General features: G+C 43.5%; 1 protein-coding gene across 2 annotated transcripts in view; it reads right to left on the bottom strand.

Annotated features, from left to right (window-relative positions):
- The window catches only part of UTP20 (UTP20 small subunit processome component), a 63226-nt gene extending 48877 nt beyond the window's left edge, over window positions 1-14349 (bottom strand). The window contains exons 1-14 of one of the 2 annotated variants that reach the window (XM_074870856.1): window positions 14217-14349; window positions 13478-13558; window positions 12588-12654; window positions 12260-12392; window positions 11573-11761; window positions 9987-10068; window positions 8782-8919; window positions 8239-8394; window positions 6162-6308; window positions 5508-5642; window positions 3989-4066; window positions 3164-3342; window positions 1509-1664; window positions 903-991 (exon numbers count right to left, since the gene is read on the bottom strand). In XM_074870856.1, the coding sequence (XP_074726957.1) occupies window positions 903-991; window positions 1509-1664; window positions 3164-3342; window positions 3989-4066; window positions 5508-5642; window positions 6162-6308; window positions 8239-8394; window positions 8782-8919; window positions 9987-10068; window positions 11573-11761; window positions 12260-12392; window positions 12588-12654; window positions 13478-13558; window positions 14217-14261 (1675 nt within the window). In that variant the 5' untranslated portion in view covers window positions 14262-14349. Of the gene's footprint in view, window positions 1-902; window positions 992-1508; window positions 1665-3163; window positions 3343-3988; window positions 4067-5507; window positions 5643-6161; window positions 6309-8238; window positions 8395-8781; window positions 8920-9986; window positions 10069-11572; window positions 11762-12259; window positions 12393-12587; window positions 12655-13477; window positions 13559-14216 lie in introns of those variants that run through there. The other variant, XM_074870857.1, reaches the window with a different exon arrangement.
- Window positions 14350-21233: the final 6884 nt, after the last annotated feature.

Raw genomic sequence — 21233 nt, 5'->3', positions numbered from 1 at the left:
CAGAGCTAGGGCAGAGCTACTACTGCCACCGAAGAGGAGACCCACCCAGAAAAGAAAGTTTGGGTATTCCTTTAGAATAAGTACATTGCCACTAACAAAGTCATGACAGCATGCAAACCTTGCAAACAGGATAGAAGAAAGGGCTAAATCAAAAAGGACCATGCTTGACAAAGACCACAGAAGTAAAAGCAACAGAGCCAATTGGTAGATGCATTTAGGAATGTTAATAAAGAGATTATAAAGGGAAAAGGCCAGACTCTAGACAAGTCCTTTCAAACCAAGGAACGATGAACACTGAACCTGGGGCATTTCTATACTTGCTTATACTTTGGCAGAATGCCAAATACTTGCAATCCCCCTGAATAAGAACTGCCTTGTTCAATGTGAGCTCAGTTAAAACATCTTTTTTTTGGCCAGAGAGGGAAGACAACCAGTGACCATCCATGCCTGGAGGAAAGATGCAGCATTTTAGAATTGGTGCTGTCACTTAGGTCAGAGATGGTAGTGTCCCAAAATTTGCACTGCAGGTTTGGAACAGTCTAATTGGAGCTTCTGAGTCAATAGCCTCTCCTTCATCTGACTGCTTCAGCCTGGATCTGGTTTAGATTGATTTCCATCCTCTTTTTTCCCCCACTTTCTTCTTTTCCTTCCCAACTATCTCTGTCCTCCACTTTGCAGAACATCTGCTGGCGCATTATTATTATCAACAGCAAATACAGAACTGTTTTCTGGAGGGTGTTTCCTCCCAAGCTTTGCTTTTCTAGTTTCACTTGAGCTGGTCAATAGATTTGGATACAATGCTACTGCTATTCATTTTCATGCTTTGTGTTATCAGAAAAAACGCTTTATATATTTTTACGTATCAACAAAAAGCAAATAAACAGGAAACAACTGTAACTGACCTTTGCAGAGGCTTCCTTTGTCAATGGCTGTGAAGAGAGAGTCTATAAAACTTGTCACACGGGGCAGAATGTTTTCTTTGTCCATTGGTCTGTCCAAAATAAATGGGAAGACTTTTATCTCTGTTACACTGACACCTACACATATATGAAAGTTTTCTTTCACATCTGTCTTGTATTAGCTCACCCCAAGTTTGAAACCAGCAACAAAACATTTTTGCTATCTCCAATTCACAATTTAAGTTGCAGAAATCATTGCACCTTCTTTCCAACTATTCCTTCCACAGAAGATCATAACTATTGGAAAAAAAAAACCCCACTGTCTAGAGAGGACAGTGCTTAAAACACAAACTGAAACTGTCAAGAACATCTCTATGTACTGGAGTACTAAATTTAGGGAGTAGGCAATCAAGAAACTGATAGTCTATTCCTGACTTTACTACTGACTCATGGTACTTCCACACAGCACTTTTTTGCCTTCTAACCCCAGCTTCCCCAAACTAGGTTTAGTAATTATTGTCCTTCCCTTAGTAAAATGATTTCTGATAGATCGTGAACTAGAGAGTATTACAGAAATACATGACGATAGTACCTTAGAATATCCCTTACCTAATATGTGGCAGTACAACCAAGGCAACCCAAGGCTGTGAAAGGTCAGTGATGTCTTCCTTCTCTGGTAAATGGATTAAAGACAGTGTATGATCCAACACAGGTACTTCTGCCTTTCCTCCTTGTCTTTTAGTTGCTTGTTGCCTTGTATTAGAGCTAAAAATAGAAACAAACTTTTTAGTAACCCACTACTGCGTATTAGAGATTGTCCCACCTCCTCCCATGATGTTCAAAATTATGTTTGCTACTCCTAGCAAAAAGGACTTGGACAACCCAAGGGATTTTTTTATTTTTAATGTCCTCCACAGCACAAAGTATCATCTAGACATGCTGAGGAGCACAAAACATGTCCCACAAGAAACATCAGGTCTTTATTTCAAGTTCATATAATATTTCTAGAAGGAAAGACACTAGTTCTCAGTTGGACACCCTCACAATTAGGACATATTGCCTCTAGGAGCCCCTGAGAGTAATCTCTGTGATTACTGCTAATAAACCCATGATCATGTTGACAGAGACAGACTAACGGATGACAGAAAACAACCAGTGAGGTAGAAGTTTGGGAACTTAAAAGGAATCACAAGCTGAGCCCAAATCAACATGCTTATCTGCAGGCAGAAAGGGCCGACACCATACTGGAACATATGAACCCAAGTACTTCACACTCCATGGACAGCAATCTTTCCATTCCACCCCCTGCTTGCAAGACCACAGTTAGAAGGCTGCATAGGCTCCACCCTTCAAGAAATACAGAAGCTAACAAAAAGACAGCATCAAGAAACATTAGAGGTTTAAGAAACGAAATTTATGAGATAAACCTCAAGAAATTAGGATTGTTGGTCCAGAGAAAGAAGATTTCAGATGTTTCTGTTGATCAAAGCGTAATACCTCCAACTCTACTAAATAAAAACAGGAAAAACCCACAGAGTGGATTGCTTTTAGGAAATATAAAACCTTACATAAAAGGCAACATAAATCACCATTCTGCAGGCTAAAGGTTTGAATTATCTGAACTACAGTGATTAGAACAATCGTTATCAGTAGATTACCACCGGTCATTCTGTGCTTGACAGCGGTTAACCCAAATCTTTCCAAAGAGCCTCCGGGGGAAAGCAACCACTTCACTGCAACAAAGCTAGCTTTGCAACTAGAAGCACTCAAACTGCCCTAGCACAGTGCTGTATCTGGATTAATTACATGCCCTTTGGTACCCAGCTGCGCTTTATCGTAAGACTACAGTACTGCTGCCAAGAAAGCTCCTGGACAAGATGTATGCAGACAGGGAAGAAAGATGGGGCACAGACAAGAGGTTAGTAATGATGAGAATATGGACTGCAGCACTCACAACAAAGATTAACTGCCCAAGGATGCAGCATGCATCTTGGTGTAACAAATCCCCATCACGCACCTACTGCAACACTTGCTAGTTCTTCTGTATCAGTGATAACCTTTCCAGAGCAGCATCTCTTTTCAAATAATCTCAGAAAGAAAAATGGCATCCTACCGTATCACTTGGTTTGCAAATCTGCCAGCAATGTTGCTATTTACCAACTCCGGCAAATTACTGGGGAGCAACTTTTTTGTAGCTCTGCATTGCTTTCAGGCCTGCAGCTGTGCAGACACATCTAATGTGTGCTAAACTTGAGAATTCTCACCTGACAGATGATTCAGTGAAAATGAGAGGATACTTTTCAAATGCCATTGAACCAATGGTAGGAGGCTCTGCTTTCACCAGAATGAGTTTAGCCAGAATTGCCATCGCCTCATCCTTTGTGAGGGCATCTGTGCCAGAGAAGAAATGTTCAATGTACTCTAGAAACCATGGAAGAAAATGCTGAAGGGAAACAAAAAAGAAGTCAAGGATTGGTAAGCCTCTTGAATCATGATCAAATCCATAAAAACCATGACACCAGCCAAAGAGGAATCCAAACACTCAGAAATGAGCCAGCAAAGCACAAACTTAACAGTCCTGGTGAACCAAGACATCAGCACACAGACATCATCTTATCCCAGAAAGGACAGTGATTTAATGTAAAAACTCAGTTGGCTCCAAATCTAGTCTCATGAGGACATTCCAGATCCCTACCTTTACTTTCACCAGTCACTCCATTTAATCGATTCCTTCCAGATCACCAGTTCCAGGTCTGACCTATCTTCCTTATTCTTCATTCCCACTTACCTTCTCCAGAACTCTTTCTCTTCATCCCATCCATAACAAGCCCATCCCTTTAATTCCCAACAGACAAGCTTCTTTTTGTGAGCAGATACTTGTCACCTTCCCTAATCCTGAGCACACTACCAAACTTTAACACAATGGCATAACCTCTTTCATTCTTACCAGATCATGCCAGAAATTTAATAAACATCATGTGAATACACAAAAATGCTTCAGCATACATGGCAGGTAAATATGCTATGGATTTCTGAGTTGTTCCCTTTGTCAACAAAAATAAACAAAATGCACAAAAGCTTCCACCTACCCTCTCAAATTGCTTCATTGTGAACATCGCTTCAGAGAAGTCCAAAAGAAAGCGCCATTCAAATCCACTTGCAAATACCTGCAAGATGCAAATGAAAGGAACATAGTCAACTCTTCATTACCCATGGGACATTTTTTCTGGTTTATGAATCAACCATGCTCTGAGACACCCAGCCTGGCCTCTGTTCATGGCTAGCAGGGCTTGTTAGTTCAAATACACACAGCAATACTGTTTCCAGTGACAGTTCAGGTACAGGAAAGCAACGTTCTTTTTAACAAACCCTGCCAACACAACCCTTTTTAACAAACCCTGATGGATCCAAGCTGGCCTTGGTAGCTAGGTAGATAGCTTAGGTATCTCTTTAGTGTATGTGGGAAACATAAGCTGAAAGTTCTAGGACTGCAGCACAGACACACCAACTGTAAGGAAAAAGCTTAGGCCCAAAAGATATTTCAACGCGACATTTCTCCTGTGTAGCAGGCTGCAGAAAGTTTACCACCTCATGGGCAAAGCCAAACTCTGTGCTTCTGAAGGACCACAGATAGGTCCACTGGTTCTTTGAGACGCCCAGGATCAGTGCTCCTCAATGCTAAGATGTGCAATACAGAAATACACACCCAGATGTCCCTTTACCAGACCCTTCAGAAGACCAAGGACAGCTTTAAGCCTCTTTCCAGTTTAACAGAAGCCCACACGAATATCCTCAAATGTTTGAAGGACCACATCTTCTAAACAAAACTGGACTCATGCCACAGGCAAAGCCAATCTTACCGCAACACAAGCCAACACTGAAGACCAGATAAAATCTGACCTTTTTTAAACAATTGCAACAGCCTCGTTTTCCCACTGTAAATCACACATCTTTTCTTTCAAATATTTTTTTACATGCACAGTACAACTATGGTCCACACTGTAAATTACAAAATTATAATGTTCTGTAACAGGAAAACTGAAGAATCAGACTCCATAGTAGCATCTCCTATTAATCTTTGCAACACTGCACTTGATAGGAATATAGGCAGCTAATCCTGCCAATGCTTCAGGAGCAGTGGTAGTACTGAAATACGCCCACCCCTGTACTTTCTAAATCAAACTGCATTTACCTGAACCTTCTTCACAAGGCTAAGCCATGCTCACTAAATGCTTGGCAGCTTAGTGAAAAATGTACTTTTTTCACTAAGTCCAACTCACTGACCTGCTTTATAATCTAAGGCAGAAACATGTCCCTTCTCTGTTCTCCCTCCCTTCCCTACAGATGCTGTAGGTGTTTGAATCAGAGCCTGCAGAGATGTCTGCCACAGTGGCACTGCGTCACTGACAGTCTGTGTGACTGTCAAGGAGTCCCAAGACATCAGCAGACATTATTTAAGGCACTGGGCAGCTTCTCCCTTATCTGTGCAAGAAGGCTAAAAGGAACCTTACAGTATATTTCCCAGCCTGAAGTGGAATGTCCTGAAATCAGCCTGCTCTAGGGAACTTCAACTCTGGTATTTCTGTTGTAAGCAGCAGTCCTTGTTACCTTCTCAATAGCTTCTTTCGTCAAAGAATCAGGCAAGAAAACATTCTCAGCCAGCAGGAATGCAGAAATGGTGTTCAGGAGGGTCTTGCAGCAAGTTGATGAGAGATCTGGTGTCTGTAACATTTTTATTAAAATCTGAAATCAAAGAGAGAGAACCGATATTCATCTATGAAGATAGTGAGTGTCTGGTGACCTGGATAGTCCCTGGAGCAGGAGAGCATGCTGTTCTAAGCTTCAGCCCACAGAAATAAATCCTAAAAATCCTGTTAAAAGTTTGAAGGCACTAAACACAAATTTGAACCCAACAGAGTCAAACATATGTGAATCTGGTAGAACTGCTCTACCATTGATAAGGGTGTCTAGATCTCCTCCGCAGTGGCAGGAACTGCAGCTCAGCATGGTCTCTAGCAGCAGCAGCCTGCCTTTCCCCTTGCCCATTTAAAGGAGGACTACACTAGCATTACAGTACAGAGGTAAATCCTCATGGGATCAGAGAGGTAGCAATTCTCATAATAAATGTCTCTGTTCATTCAACTCAAATCCCAGGCCCACTGATGAATCAGAAGTGTGCATGAGCACTTCAGCTGACCACACATCTTCCATATTCAATTGATACTTCTCTGGCAAATCAGCCAAAGTGGTGATCTGACCTACCTGACAGACATCTTCAGGCAGTGAGATTTTGGATCCATTTGCATGTTCCACTAGGATCAGATATGCTTGCAGAATCCTTTCCATCTGCTCTGAAGCCTTACAGCAGTTGGCCTTAGTTATTTTCCTCTGCAAGTCTAAGAGTGACTCCTGTTCAAATAAAAAAGGAATCATATCATAGAATCATAGAATGGTTTGGGTTGGAAAGGACCTTAAAGATCATCTAGTTCCAACCCCCTGCCATGGGCAGGGACACCTTCCACTAGACCAGGTTGCTCAAAGCCCTATCCAACCTGTCCTTGAACACTTCCAGGGACGGGGCAGCCACCACTTCTCTGGGCAACCTGTTCCAGTGCCTCACTGCCCTCACAGTAAAGAATTTCTTCCTAATATCTAATCTAAATATACCCTCTTTCTGTTTGAAACGATTACTCCTCATTCTATCACTTCACTCCCCGATAAAGAGTCCCTCCCCATCTTTCCCATAGGCCCCCTTTAGGTACTGGAAGACTGCTATAAGGTCTCCCCAGAGCCTTCTCTTGTCCAGGCTGAACAACCCCAATTCTCTCAGCCTGTCCTCATAAGGGAGGTGCTCCAGCCCCCTGATCATCTTCGTGGCCCTCCTCCAGACCTGCCTGAGCATGTCTATGTCCTTCTGATTTTGGGGGCTCCAGAGCTGAATGCAGTATTTATTCCAAGTAAAGCAAAATGTTTCACAGAAATGGTCAGACCCTGTTTCACTTATTGCTATTTGAAAGGCATTCTAAAGAATTAACATCTTATCTACCCAACAAACTATTGTTGATTCACTCATTCGTGTTCAACAAGCTAAACCGTGCACAAACACTATGTGATGCCCATTATGTAAAAATACAAATACTGGATTCCTTGGACAAAAACACAAATACCTCCCCAGATTAAGGTCTCCTGAAAAGCCAACATATGACATACGAAATAGGAAAGAGGAAGAGAAAGAAATGACCCTAGACCCACAATGGTATGGAAGCACCTAGCTTTCACTGGAATTATCAGAACTTAAGTACTTCTACGCTTTATGCATCATTATGTTAATGTGGATGCTGAGAGGTTACTCATATCTTCTACATTATATAGATAATGGAGCTGCTCTGAATTACGCCCATTACTGTCCCTTTCCGTCCAGAGAATATAAACTTCCATCCTTGATCCTATAAATTGAACCCAATGTAGAGAGCCATCATAGACTATGTGAATATTTCCTTCTGAGCAAGATAATCCCATGCACCCACTGGTTCCCAGGGTAAAAAACCAAGCCTCATTAAAAATAAAGGGAATTTTGTCACCAATTTCCAAGATTTCATCACAGCTGCAGATGTAGAGTGACTCAGCTCCCAGGGATACAAAATACCCAGTGGCAAACCATTCTGTATCTAATGACAGTTAGGCAATAACTGCTGTCATACTGGGTGAGGTAGAAGGAACAGGATAGGATTTTCTCAGGAACTGTGGATAGTCACAGGGAGGAAATTTCAAGAAGGAACAAATAGGACTTAGTCATGCTCCCTCAAAGCTCAGAGTGTAATGCCCAAGCAGCATCATGGGAACACCCAGACTGAAAACATTGTGATTTTCAGTACTTGGCTCTGGGGCTTAAACTTGGCTCTCCAGGTTCAGCCCAGGTCTTTGCTGTAAAGAGAACTGCAGGGCAAAGAGCTTCCCCTTTGCTGTCACTAAGCCATTTTGGAACTGCCAATATGCCTAGTTCAGCAATACAAAGCCAGCCCTAGCATTCCCACTCCAGCAAGAGGCCTGTGATGTCTGTCTCTGCGAAGGCACATCCTACAAAACCCCCTTGCCCAGATACGGGACTGAGCTCCAAGTCTCACACACAGCAGTTCCCTTCTCACTCACTCACAGCACAGCCACGAGGGTCACTCTGAGCTTCCAAAAGAAGGGTGGGATTTTTCCCATATACATGACACTTAATGTTCCCAAAAGCAGAAGAAAAACAATTTTGGTTCAATAAGACACAAATACTTTTCCTGATAAATGCACAGGGTTTTTTTCAGTCTCTCATGAATAAAAAAAATAATCAGTGTACCTCCAGGCACTTGAAGACAATGTCAAAATGTTCCTTATGGATATGGAGTACAGCTGATCTGATCATCTGTTCAAAGGCTTCTCCTACAGTTACCCATGGTAGTTCAATTTCTTCTTCAGTAATAGGCCCCAGCTTTAACAGAATTAACTTCATAGCCTGCACAGGAAAATAGCACATCATGTCCTTATGCTTAGAAAATAAATCTAGCAATCCTAAAATTAGTGCAATATACTGCTAAAATATTCCAGTGATCTCGATTCTTTCTAGAATGACTACAGGAAGGAAAAAAAAAAAGGCTATCATAATATCAGCAAGCAGTACTATTTTAATATATAGGAATAATGCATAGGAATAACTAAAAACAACCTTCCCATCTCAGAATATTCTTAGAAAGTGCATTTCAGATCTCATTAGGTAATGAACAGCTTGCTTATCGCCAAGGATCCACTGAGGTGGACAAGACAACACTCAGTGGTTTCGCTGAGTGCTGCCTAAGGCTCCATTACAGCAACATTTAAACCAGCAATCTTTTCTTGTCTTTACCGTCTCTGCGCAGGAGTGGAACATGTTTCGAACACCCTTGCACATCTCAAAAAGCAGCTGTCCTACACCTTCCACCTTCTCGGGGTGCTCCCCCAGGTCATGGAGCATTAAATTGAAGATTGCATTTTTATCAGAAACCTACAAAACATAAGCAGAAAAAAAAAAGTTGTCTTCTATTCAGAGCTGCCAGACGGATAAAGGCAATAAAATGGCTCCACAGCACCACGTTACTCTCCTAGTCCTGCCTTCCCACAACAGTTCAAACTCATTATTTCTCCAACTACACAAGGAAATTGAAAGGAGAAAAATGATCAGCTATTCAATCACTACAGCCCTCCTGCCCCAAGATGTACACAGGTCTACTGAGGTCACTGCAGCTGAAATATGTGGTTTTGAATATTCTTATGATTTTAAACATGTGCATAAATGCACCATTAAACTGGTCCCAACTGAAATACAAATGTCGCTGCACTGGTGCGGAAAGAGATGTGTATCAGCTGAACACAGAATCCAGTCATCCAAAACTATAACCATACTTGGGAATACTGCAATGACTTCTGGCCCAAGATTTTAAAACCCTCCATTTCTGAGGATTTGACCTGAAGTTCAGCAATTTCTGAAAGCAACCAATCAAACAAGTGTGCTTTATTAAGGTCTTTCAGCTTAGGACAAAAATGAGGATACTCAGATTTGCTAGCCAGACTCAGGAATCCTGGCTTTTGTATACTTTGACTAAATAAAACCCAACAACTACCACTCCCTTACTCCATGAAAGGCTGCTCTCTGATCTTGACTGATCTGCCTGAGAACGTTATATACTGTGATTTGCAGGAGCGCAAAAAGGTTGTCACAAGAGTTTCAGTTCTACAAAGGCCTTAAAACATCAGTGAAAAAGCCAATGAGCAAATGTGCCTTTACAAACTAAAGACTCCCTTCTGTAAGATTACCCTGCCATTTCTAGTCATTTTAGATAAACCAACCACAGACATTTGGCTTAACTGCTCTTAAAACAGAGTGCCTAGGCCTCCATTTGCCACTGCCAATACAAAGTGCATGACATTCTCAGGAACATATTCACTAAAAATGGCAAATCAGGACATGCTGAATGCCAGTTCAGGCCTTCTTCAGAGAAAACTTAATATTACGCATTGAATCCATGAGCCACCACAGAATAGAGATAGCTTCAAAGTACAAACATCTCTTACCTTTCTCATTAGAAAGACAAAACTTTCAGCAGCAAAGTTTCTGATGTGAAGTTTGTGGTGAGCCAGCAGGGTGCTATACAGGCTACAAAGACACAAAATAATTCACAGTCTTAAAGGCAATGCAAGAATTGCCAGCAATTGGTTTTAAAACTTAGGTTTTCAGTTTACATTGCCACTTTTTACAGACACTAAGAATCTATCCTCCTAGAGAGGGCAAATACCTTCCTCGACTTGGTTCCTTCCCACTCTCCCTGGATAAAGAACAGAATTTTGCAAAGAAGGTCAAATGACAATGCCAGGCAAATTAAGCTGCATTCAGAAGTATCTCCAAAATCTCTGGATCCACACAGATTCAACTGCAGCATCAAGATCTTCAATATATACACTCAGCAGCAATAAGTGAAACCAAAGTTGATTTGATAAGCCAGATCTGTATCTTAGCTGAGCCAACAGGCTCTCCTGTGCACTTAAAAGTTTGTAAAGATACAATTTACAGTGGTGATAAATATTTGCAGTCTTCTAGTAAGCATCAGTAACAGTTGCAGGTGGCTCAGCACAAGTTCAGTACAGAGCAAGTGGTGCCTCAGATTCACAGCCAAGAAGCTCTTTTTTCAGTATGCTCAACAGCTTTTGCTGGGTTGGGGAGGAAATCTGTAATCCCTCTTTTGCTCCATCTGTTGCAAACTGAAATTAGGAGGAAGCAACATGGACCCACTGGCTAGGACAAAACCAAAATGCCCTGCAACCACTGCAATATAAGACTGAACAAGCAGTGATACTGGGTCAGGCCACAGGTCCATCCAGCCCAGTATTTAGTCTACGGCAGCAGCCAGAAGCAGATGCCTAGGAAAAGTTTAAAAACAGGGCAAGCACACACAAAATCAGCCTTCAACCACCTGCAGCTCAGTGACTCCCCAATACAGAAGTGGCTCCTATGCATTTATTAACTCCCTCCAACTTGGTCAGTTTCCATTTGAACCTATGCCAACCTTCCATGTCCACAGCACCCTGCGGTAAGGAGTTTCAAAGCATACAGAACTGTGCATTCCTTATCTGCTCTCTCACTAAACGGACAGGAAGAAGGGAAAACATACAGGGGAAAATACTGGGACAGGAACAATGAAAGACTCAAAGGAATCCATTCAATGTCATGAGTCTAGGTGTCTGTGACTGGGAAAGACAGAAATGATACAACTATGACTGAGGTACTTGACAGATACTCAAGAGACCTGTGTTGAATTTAGACTTGGTCACAGGTTTCCAAGATGACTCCGACAATCCCTTGTCTTTCTGCGCTTTGTTTACCCAGCTGAGGTGGATGCTTCCTGTCCTATCCCCACAGGAGAAAAGGGGACCAAGGCCCAAATCTGCAGCCCAACCCACATCCCTCCTCCAATACAGTGGCCCATGAAAGTCCATAGGATCTCAAAGGAGATGCATATGATAACAAGGCTCAGTCTCTCAGAAAGCAGGGAAAGCATGCTAACAAGTATACTGAAGCATTAAGCCATATATCCATGTGGCATTTACACTTCTATAGCATCTAATAACTGCTGATCAAGAGAGACATTAAACACAGATTTTACCTGTATATGTTGTGTATGTCCTTCACCATCAATCTCCACAAGTATTTGTAGAGATAGGAAAGAGAAGTAAAAGCCCCTTCCAGTAGCTCTGTGTCCTGTGTATCCAGTAACTTGGTGATGGCCAGGAAAAAGTCATGAAAATGAGGATAGAAATCAGCCTGAAGATCTCGAGCCAGCTGTACCACTAGACTGTGTTTCAGAAAAATACATCAGTGTTAGTACATTTCAAAAACAAACCAATAAAAACCCAGACAAACATTGCATAATCCAGCACAGTCTCTTTGGAAAGAATGACAGCATCACCTTTACTTCTCACTTTTATTTAAATATCACCTATTAGGCAACAGTGGATGGCAAGAATCTTAAGATTTAAAAGCAAAAAAAAAGAATCAAGCAGATAATAGTAAACAAGAAGACATAAATTATCAACATCAAATAAAGCACATCAGTATTCTGTCTGACATTCAGTAAGCACTCAGGCTAATTTGCTTGCCTTGTCATAGGTGGTTTTTTTTTTTTGAAGACTTAGAACCATAAAGCTCTATCAGAGAAATACGACCACTTTGGGCATCTCATTGCTATATTTTCCTTAGATACAATAATGAAAAGTAACACTCACAACAGAACTCACACTTACTTGTAATACCATCAAGACTTCTGACTACATTTTGTCACCAAGTTACTTACTCTAATAGGGCTTGATAAGCAAGACTGCCTTCGACTTGCAAATGTGTCTTCAAGCTCTGCACAATGGTACTCTGGTAATAGACCAGCTGGTTGAAGGACTGGCATTTGTTGGCCACTTCGTTGTAGAATTGCACTGTTCGAAGCACAAAAAAGAAACCCTGAAAACTTGTCCAGTTGCTGGTAAACATGTAGGATGTTAAAGAATAATAGCTCTCCAGAGCCCAGACCAAAAAACAGTAAATGGAAAATCTCCCACTGGGCTCTGGATGCAGAAGAAATGCATTTTACAGTTTAAGGAAAGCAAGAAACATGAATAAAAATGACGCACCAAAATGCTGAGTGAGGTTCAGTTCCCTCCATTTCCGTAATCCTTCAAAAAAGTAGGTGTCAACCTCCTGTCAAAGCAAAGATAAAATAATAGCTACCAATCCTCATGAATGTAGCCTGCAAAGATAAGAGGTTCAAATGAAGAAAACTATCAAGTGCCTTAAATATTTTAAGAATATTTCAAGAAATCTTGATGACTTCATTTCAAAAGGTGCTATGGAATTTCCCTGAAAATAAAGACTTTTCTTTCTATATTCAAAATATATTTGAAAACATTTTCTGGTGACAGGACTTGTTTATATAACTTTTTAGACCTCTGTTCACTGGCCTTGAAAATCTAAGACGCTGAGCTGTAGCCCACCCAGCACAAATGCTTTGGGATTTCTTTTAGCATCCTCACAGCTATTGAGTGGGAAGTTCAGAAGAAGGATCCAGCAGACCAGGAGGTAATAACCTGCAAAGCACTATAATCACAATGATGATTTACAGGACACATCTAAATGACCCTTCTTTATGATCTGTAAAGACACATGCTCATGCTTTATACACACACTGCGAGTTTTGCAACTACTCAGCACCTGTAAGTCTTCGCAGGTCCAGACCTAGGACTGCTGACTGACACAGCAGCATCTTCCAAGCTCAGAAACACCCACTGGCCCACCAGCCACATGGAAACCATCAGGGTGGCACTGCCAAAGAGCCTCTATGGCAATACTGCGAATCAGGTCAAAAAGTAAAGGGGAACAAAGCGTGCTACAGGCTCCAGGAAAGGCAGCTCTTGCAGGAACTTCTTTCCAATTTCCTCCTGAACAAATTTCTTAAGTAAATCTTTCATGGAGTATACCTACACGTGATGCAATTACAGAAAATGACCACAATTGCTGTTCTCACCTCAGCGTAGCTTCCAGTTCTGTCAATCCGATGAATAATATCGATATTAATATTGCTTAAACGCTCCGAAAAGGTAAGAAACTGTAAAACAAAAGGACGTATTTGTTTCTTGCTTCGTGTTTCTGAGAACAGCCCTTCTAAGTCCCTCTCAATAGCATGCACACTGCAAACAGAAACCCTGCTTCTAAAGACAGGCTGCCAGACAGTAACTGTCAATCTGTAAACAGTCCTACCGGAATTTAAAGGGGGAAAAGAAAAAAAAAGCTTAAAATGTCCACGAGCAGGACTTAACCCTCTCCCCCCTCACCCTGCACAACTGAGGCTCGCAGCGCACGTCACAGAAAAAATCTACACGGATTTCAACAAACTGCCCAGCTCTTGCCTGTCCTGAAATAACTCCGAGATTAATACCCCCACTAGCTATTATATTTTTATTAAATTATGTCATTTTTCACACGAAGGCTGCGGTGTGCCTGCCGGGTGACACGGCCGGTGACTCGGCTCTCGGAGGCGCCGCAGAGCGCCGGGGGAAGGGGCAGAGGCCGCACCTGTGCGCGGGTGTCCCGACCACGACCCCCTGGCCGCGCTGCGGGGCGGCTCCCGGCGGCCCGGCCACACCGCCCGCCCTCACCCCTCCTCCCCCAGCACGGCCCCGCGAGCCGGGCACTACCACGAAACTAACACCGACGACGAAAACCTAAAGACGCGGCCGCGGAGACGCGGGCGGGCGGGCGCTCACCCGGTGCGTGTTCCCCGACTTGTGGGCTGAGGACTTGCTCTTCATGGCGGCGGGGGGGCGGCCCGGGCCCCGCGCGCAGCCCCACACCGACGGCCACACGTGCGGCCCTAGGCACCGGGCGCCGCCATGCCGGCCGCGGGCTGCCGGGAGGAGGAGGCGGGCTCGCCGGCGGAAGGGGCGGGCGGCGGCGCCGGGGGTTGGGCGGTCCCTGCTGAGCGGGACCCGAGTCAGGTTTTGGGGAAGGGTGGGGTCTGTCCCCGTCTTACCTTGGCGGTGAGCGGCGTTTCCGTGACGGCTCCGGGCAGAGCAGCCCACCTCCGCCCTCCGGTGTAGCGCGGGTGGCGGGAAGAGAAATCGGTGCCAGGGAGAAATCGTTATGTGGGAGGCAGAGAACGTGGGCTGGGGAGACGGCAGGTGACTAGAGGCGGGATGAAGCTTTGGTGTGGGCAGTGCCGTACGAGCAGCCCAGAACCACGCGACCATTCGGGTTTGCATGTCACAAGGCTTGGGAGTTTGTCCCTCCCTAGTCTGCCTGTCCTGCCTGTTACAGGCAGCTCAAGGCCACTTTCAGAAACCAGGCTTGCAGGTTATTCAGACAGCAAGACACGAAGGTGGATTTGAGCACCGCTGAAGTCCACTATTAGGAGCACGTAGGGACCCACAACTTTGAACAGACCTAACAGGTTAAACACTGCGGGGTGCATCTGGAAAAGCTGCCCCCAGGCAGGCAATAAACATTAACATGATAGCCATCTGGACAGGCAGGGCAGCGTGCTCGCTCCAGCACCTGTGAAGTCGGAGAACCACAGAGACAGCTGTCAGCTTTAAAGCTTGCTCTTCTGCTGCTGGAATAGAAAGGACTTGTGGCGTTTGCATTGAGTGGGAAGAGAATGCCTAATTTAGTCACTTGAGTTCAAAAAGGTTGGATTAAGTGTTTTCAAGCCCAAATATCTCTATGAGAAAGTACAGCTAAAAGCATGTGGAGAGGTCTAGATCTGCAAAAGAGCTTAGGCACCAATATGAAGCTGTTTAAGAGCACAAATACCTCTCCAGACGTGGTTAGTAAATGCACCTGTCTCCTACATATTGTGAAATTATGAAATACAGTCCACAAGATCTTTTTTACATTATGAATACTGTCTTATAGAGTTGTGGAACTTCCTGAGATGCACACGCTCCAAAATCATCCAAGGGAATGAGCAAAATCTAACATTCATGGAAAACAATGGGTAGAAGAGCCAAGGTGTGCTCAGCCTGTTCCAGAAGAGTCGTCACCAGCAAAAATAAAAGACATTAGAGAAAGTTTTTGAAAGGTTACAAATGCTGCTTAATGTTTATAAACTGGAAACTGCTCAGAAGAGTGAGACAGTCTAGACCTGCAGCTGCCGATGTTCATAAGAGCTTCTGCCCACAAGATCTACCGATGGACTGCTTTTCAGCCAGCACTGAATACAGGACTTGACAATACATCTGAGTAAGCCTCAGGGTAGTAACTCGGGTATCGATATCAGTATGGCCATGACAGAAGGTCTGGCACTTTAGCTGGGAAGGTTCAGTGACCTACAAGGTCCCTTCCCCACTTCTGTATGAGTTAAAGCTATGTTAACAATATCCTTTCTACATATGCTCCTCTCTGACTGCAATGCCTCAAGCCTCAGGCCTTATTCTTTTACTTTTCCAGGAAGAGATGTGGCTCTCCCATCTCTGGGCAGGCCCCAGCTCCAACACCCTGTGATTATCTGGTGGGGCCAGCTGTCAGCAAGTCTCCTTCAGAAATCCATGCTAATGGCAAGCAGATGGCCTTCTGAAGAGTCATGGCTTATTGGTAGTAATACCTGTAGAGGCATGTAGAGGAAACCATTGTAAAACAGCTTGTGCATGCCTATCAAAGTAGTCACCTATGCAGATCTGACTTCTTCAAACACTTGCTGTGGGCTACAGTCACTAGTCCCTGACAGTAATCCACCAGCGCTTCTGGGGCAGGTCTAAGATTCCTATGTCTTTTCCATTCCTGGGCTTTTTAGTCCTGCTGTCCAAAATGTATTTGCTGGACTTGGCAAGAACCAGAAGCACTCTGTGTAGAAGCAAAGCTTGTCCTCTGGAAACGTGTCTTACCTTGAGTCAATGTTACACTTCCCAGTTGAGGGGTTTTTTTTGGATTGGTTTTGGGTTTGTTTGGTTTTTGGTTTTATTTTGTTTGTTGGTTGGTTGGGGTTTTTTTTTAATGAGCACTGCCAATTTAGCCTAATAACAGTAATTTGGGTAAAATATCTTAATATTTAACCCAGGATGGTCTCACAGGGCAGAATTAATCTCGTATAACCTGCAGTGTTTACAATGCACATGTCTGCCTCTGAGCAGTCCCTTCAGGCTCCTTTTATATTCACTGCAGATCTAGGCACATTCTTGTACTTGAAACATCTGTGTTAGAAAAATGAATCGTGCGTTAGAATTGGTAGTCTCAGAGAGTCTAGATGACCCCATTATATGTATGTTTCTGCAGCTGACCCTGTGAATGCCCCCAATGACATGGCTCAATAACTACATAAATATGCAGTATTCAAATTATTGTAGATTTGCCCTACTTCTGTTGTATTTTTATGTGTATTAATCACAAGTACAACACCTACTCCTGAAGCCTCTGTGACACTGAGTTTCTAACCTAAAGGACATGCTATCTGATACAAGCCAATGAGCAGCCAGGACAGACTATTCTAAACCTCAGGAGATTGTAGATTGTATAGCTGAACAAGTGTAAGATCAAATTTCATTTTTCTACTATATTCATATGGGCATGGTGGAGATGTGCCAGGAAAGGCACTCACACAGGGCATTGTGAGAAGATCTTGCTTTTCAAAATTACACAGGCAAACAGATTAACAGAAACACCTGTGAATTTAGCCAAACAACTTCCAAGCTTGGATGTCCAAAGGTAGGTTTCTCAATTGATATTAAAGACACTAAATAAGTAACTGGAGTCAAAGTAGTCAAAGTTACCTGCCTTGGTTGTGAACCCAGAAGCCCTTCTCTTTGCCTGTCTCGAGTCACCCCATAGAACAACTTGGGGTGCATGGGCTGGGTGCATGTGGCTGGAACCCCACTGCATCACAGGAGCTCTTCAAAATCCTGATTGAGGGGGAAGCTAGCATGAGTTTGAAGGCAGGTTATACAAGTGCATGATGTCTTTGGTGTACTCTTTCAACTGAAGCAAACAGATTTATTTTTTTTAGTTTGGATAGTAAGAAGAGCCCTTTGAAACACAATGACGTATTTTCACTGCCAGTTTCCTCCTCAGCTTCTAGCTGGCATTTTGCCCTGCCTTGCAGCAGAAAACCCCACAAGATTATGTAGGATGTCAAGAGCACTTGCATTTTCATAAACAAAGTAGACAAGATACTGGAATCCTGTTCTGCAAACTGGTTGAACTGTTTGGCCACATTTTTTCTAATGTGCCTGAAGCACAGAGGTTCTGCAAATAATGCAACTCCAGCTCATTTCTAGCTGAGTCCTGGGGAGAATTTCACCTACCCTCAGGTTTGCAGATCAGAGAGGGTTTTGGACAAGGAGCTGGAATATAGATTCCAGATTTCTGCAGTTATTTGGGTAGGGGGGGGTGAGCATTCATGCCTGAACTTAGGGACTTCCCTCACAGAAATGGGCAGTGACAACCTGATTCAGCCCGTTGAGACATCTAGGCCAGTGGTTTCTGTATTACAAGTCACAGTCCTGCTGCAGAGCTGGAACAGATGGGCTGTACTAGCTCCATCTCTAGAAGTAAATTGAGTAGCGCCAGAGCCCAGGGGTCATCCACACCAATTAATCATCAACACAATCCTGGCATAATTTTGGTTCATACTAACTAGTGCTATTCCAAGGTTTCTGCCCAGTAGGAAGCCACACCTTGGGGTTTTTTGAGGTGAGGAAGGAAGTTTTAGGGTTTAATTTGTGTTGGAAAGAAAAAGGGTCCAATTTCTGCACAGACAGCATTTATACAGATGGCCCTGGGACAGGAGGGGTTTGCAGTGGTGACCACTGCTGCTGTTCTTCACCCTACTGCTCTGCCACAATAGCAGCAGCAGAACTGCCTTCAGCCTTGTTGAAAGCAACAGCAACAGAGGCAGCAGGAGAAGGACCCACAGAGGAAGCAGGAGGCATGGAAGGGAAAATGAACAGGAAGGATGGAGTCTTGTCCCCCAAAAGGAATGTCAATTCTCTCCTGCATTTTGCCCTCACCACTAGAATGAGGGGCATCTGGATTTGAGATGCCATCTGGATTTCATGCTGTCTGTCAGCTGTCTAGGACTACTAAACGTCTTGATTACAGTCTAACTCAGATTTCTGACGACTGTCCCAAAACCTGGTTGTTTGGCATGTCCAAGAGCAAAGCGTAAAGCCTTTAGCAGTGTATCAGAAGCTATGTTCCCAAATCTCTCCTTCCACCCCAAATCCTTCTTGTTTGTTTGGAGGCTTGAAATGACAGTGTAAGATGACAAATTGGGGCTGAGGGATCACAACTGTGAGTTTTAAGGTAAAGTTAAACCTTCCAAAAAAGGGAAGATGGTAAATTGTATGAATCTCTTCAAAACAGATGCATACAAGGAAATGCTTCCCTCAGAATCATTGCCATATCCCATATACAATTTTCTTTCTCTTTTTGTCCTTTGTTCTTCTGTCTTTATTGGTCCCTTTATCTGTAAAAGGCCACTGAGAATACTAAATCAATAATCCAAAACAGCAATTTCTCACAATGATGTTGAGAAGCTAATTGTGAGTAGAAAACATTAAATCATAGAAAGATGGGGTCAAGGATATTTCCTTTCTCAAATAGTTTCTGCCTTCAAACTTGCAAAGTCAGTTGTGCATGACATTCAGGGGCAAATAAGGCCAAGCCCAGTATTTTGTTACTGAAAGGAATGGGATGTTCCTGCTGTTGAATAGAAGGTAACATAAAGAACAGCTGATACTATTCTTCATGTCTCTGCATCCATCTCATTCATACAAGACAGATCCAAAATTTAGGTACCTAGATGTGAGGTTTTGGCTAATTAATTTGCAATTTCTTTTTTCTTATTTGAAGCTTGAGCTGTCCTAATGCATCTCTAACTTTGCTCTCAGGTTCCAATAGAGACAGTACCTCTGTTAACTATTCCTGGCCTCACAGATCCAAGAGGCACAGTGTACAAAAGCTGAAACTCTCAACAAAAGGTCTAATAATCTCAGCACTGCAGATCCCTTCAGGGAAAAACCATTTAAACTGATATATACCCTTAAGCTGAGACGGTTATGAAGCAGTCTAATTTTGGTGTGTACTGCTTGACGAAATATTTGTGGGTAGCTTAGAAAAATGGAAGAACTTACGCAAAATCGAGAGACAAAGCAGTCCTTCTTGCCAATTCCGCTGTGTCAACAGCTGTTGATACTGGCTGCTAAATCATAGATGTTCATGAGAAAGTTCCAGCATTGGTCTATATAAATCAGAAAAAAATACATGACTAGATTCTTTGGTTGGTTTCCAAAACTCCATGTTACTTGAAGAAGGATTTGCCCCCAGAATTAGTTCCGCTTCCAGACAATGTCCCTAGTCATACTGCAGTAGCACTTTTAAGAACACCTCAGGTGTGTGTTCTTAACTCCTAGCACCCCAAGCTTCTGCTAGTCAATGAGTGCCTTCTGTGATAAAAACCTTATGAGGAGATAACACTGCACTTTGCTTGGAGAACAATTCTCTCTGGAGGAAGAGATGCAAAATTTTAGCAATGCTCTGACTGTAGAGATGTCACAGAATCACAGAATCATTCAGGTTGGAAAAGGCCCTTGGGATCATCGAGTCCAACCATCAGCCCTACTCTACAAAGTTCTCCCCTACACCATATCCACCAACATCTCATCTAAATGATCCTTAAATACATCCAGGGATGGTGACTCCACCACCTCCCTGGGCAGCCTATTCCACTGTCTGACCACTCTTTCTGTGAAATTTTTTTTCCTGATGTCCAGTCTGAACCTCCCCTGTTGCAGTTTAAAGCCATTCCCTCTTGTTCTATCACTAATTGCCTGTGAGAAGAGACCAGCACCAACCTGTCTACAATGTCCTTTTAGGTAGTTGTAGACAGCGATGAGGTGTCCCCTCAGCCTTCTCTTCCTCAAACTGAACAGTCCCAGCTCCCTCAATCTCTCCTCATAGGATCTGTTCTCCAGGCCCTTCACCAGCTTCGTTGCCCTCCTCTGCACTCGCTCCAGCACCTCGATATCTCTCTCGTATTGAGGTGCCCAAAGCTGGACACAATACTCCAGGTGTGGCCTCACCAGTGCAGAGTACAGGGGGACTATCACCTCCCTACTTCTGCTGGTCACACTATTCCTAATACAAGCCAGGATGCCGTTGGCTTTCTTGGCCACCTGGGCACACTGCTGGCTCATGTTCAGCTACTTGTCAATTAGAACCCCCAGATCCTTTTCTTCCAGACAGCTCTCCAGCCACACCTCCCCAAGCCTGTAGCGATGTTGGGGTTGTTGTGGCCCAAGTGCAGGACCTGGCACTTGGCCTTGTTGAAGCTCATCCTGTTAACGTTGGCCCACAGATCCAATCTATCCAAGTCCCTCTGTAGAGCCTCCCTACCCTCATGCAGATCGACACTCCCGCTTAACTTGGTGTCATCTGCAAACTTACTGATGATACACTCTATGTCCTTATCAAGATCATCAATAAAGATGTTGAACAGAAATGGTCCCAACACCGAGCCCTGAGGAACACCACTTGTGACCAACCACCAGCTGGATTTAGCTCCATTGACCACCATCTCTGGGACCGTCCATCCAGCCAGTGCTTGATCCAGCAGACCGTTCACTCATCCAGGCCATGGGCAGTCAGTTTTTCTATGAGAATCCTATGGGGAACTGTGTCGAATGCTTTTCGAAAATCCAGGTAGACAATATCCACAGCTTTTCCCTCGTCCAATAGTCAGGTCATCTTGTCATAGAAGGAGATCAGGTTTGTCAGGCAGGATAATGCTAAGG

The sequence above is a fragment of the Strix uralensis genome, chromosome 5 (assembly GCF_047716275.1).
Source record: "Strix uralensis isolate ZFMK-TIS-50842 chromosome 5, bStrUra1, whole genome shotgun sequence".
In the NCBI taxonomy this organism is placed as follows: domain Eukaryota; kingdom Metazoa; phylum Chordata; class Aves; order Strigiformes; family Strigidae; genus Strix; species Strix uralensis.
The sequence above is the reverse complement of the archived record's forward strand: the minus strand, read 5'-3'. Positions and strand labels throughout refer to the sequence as shown.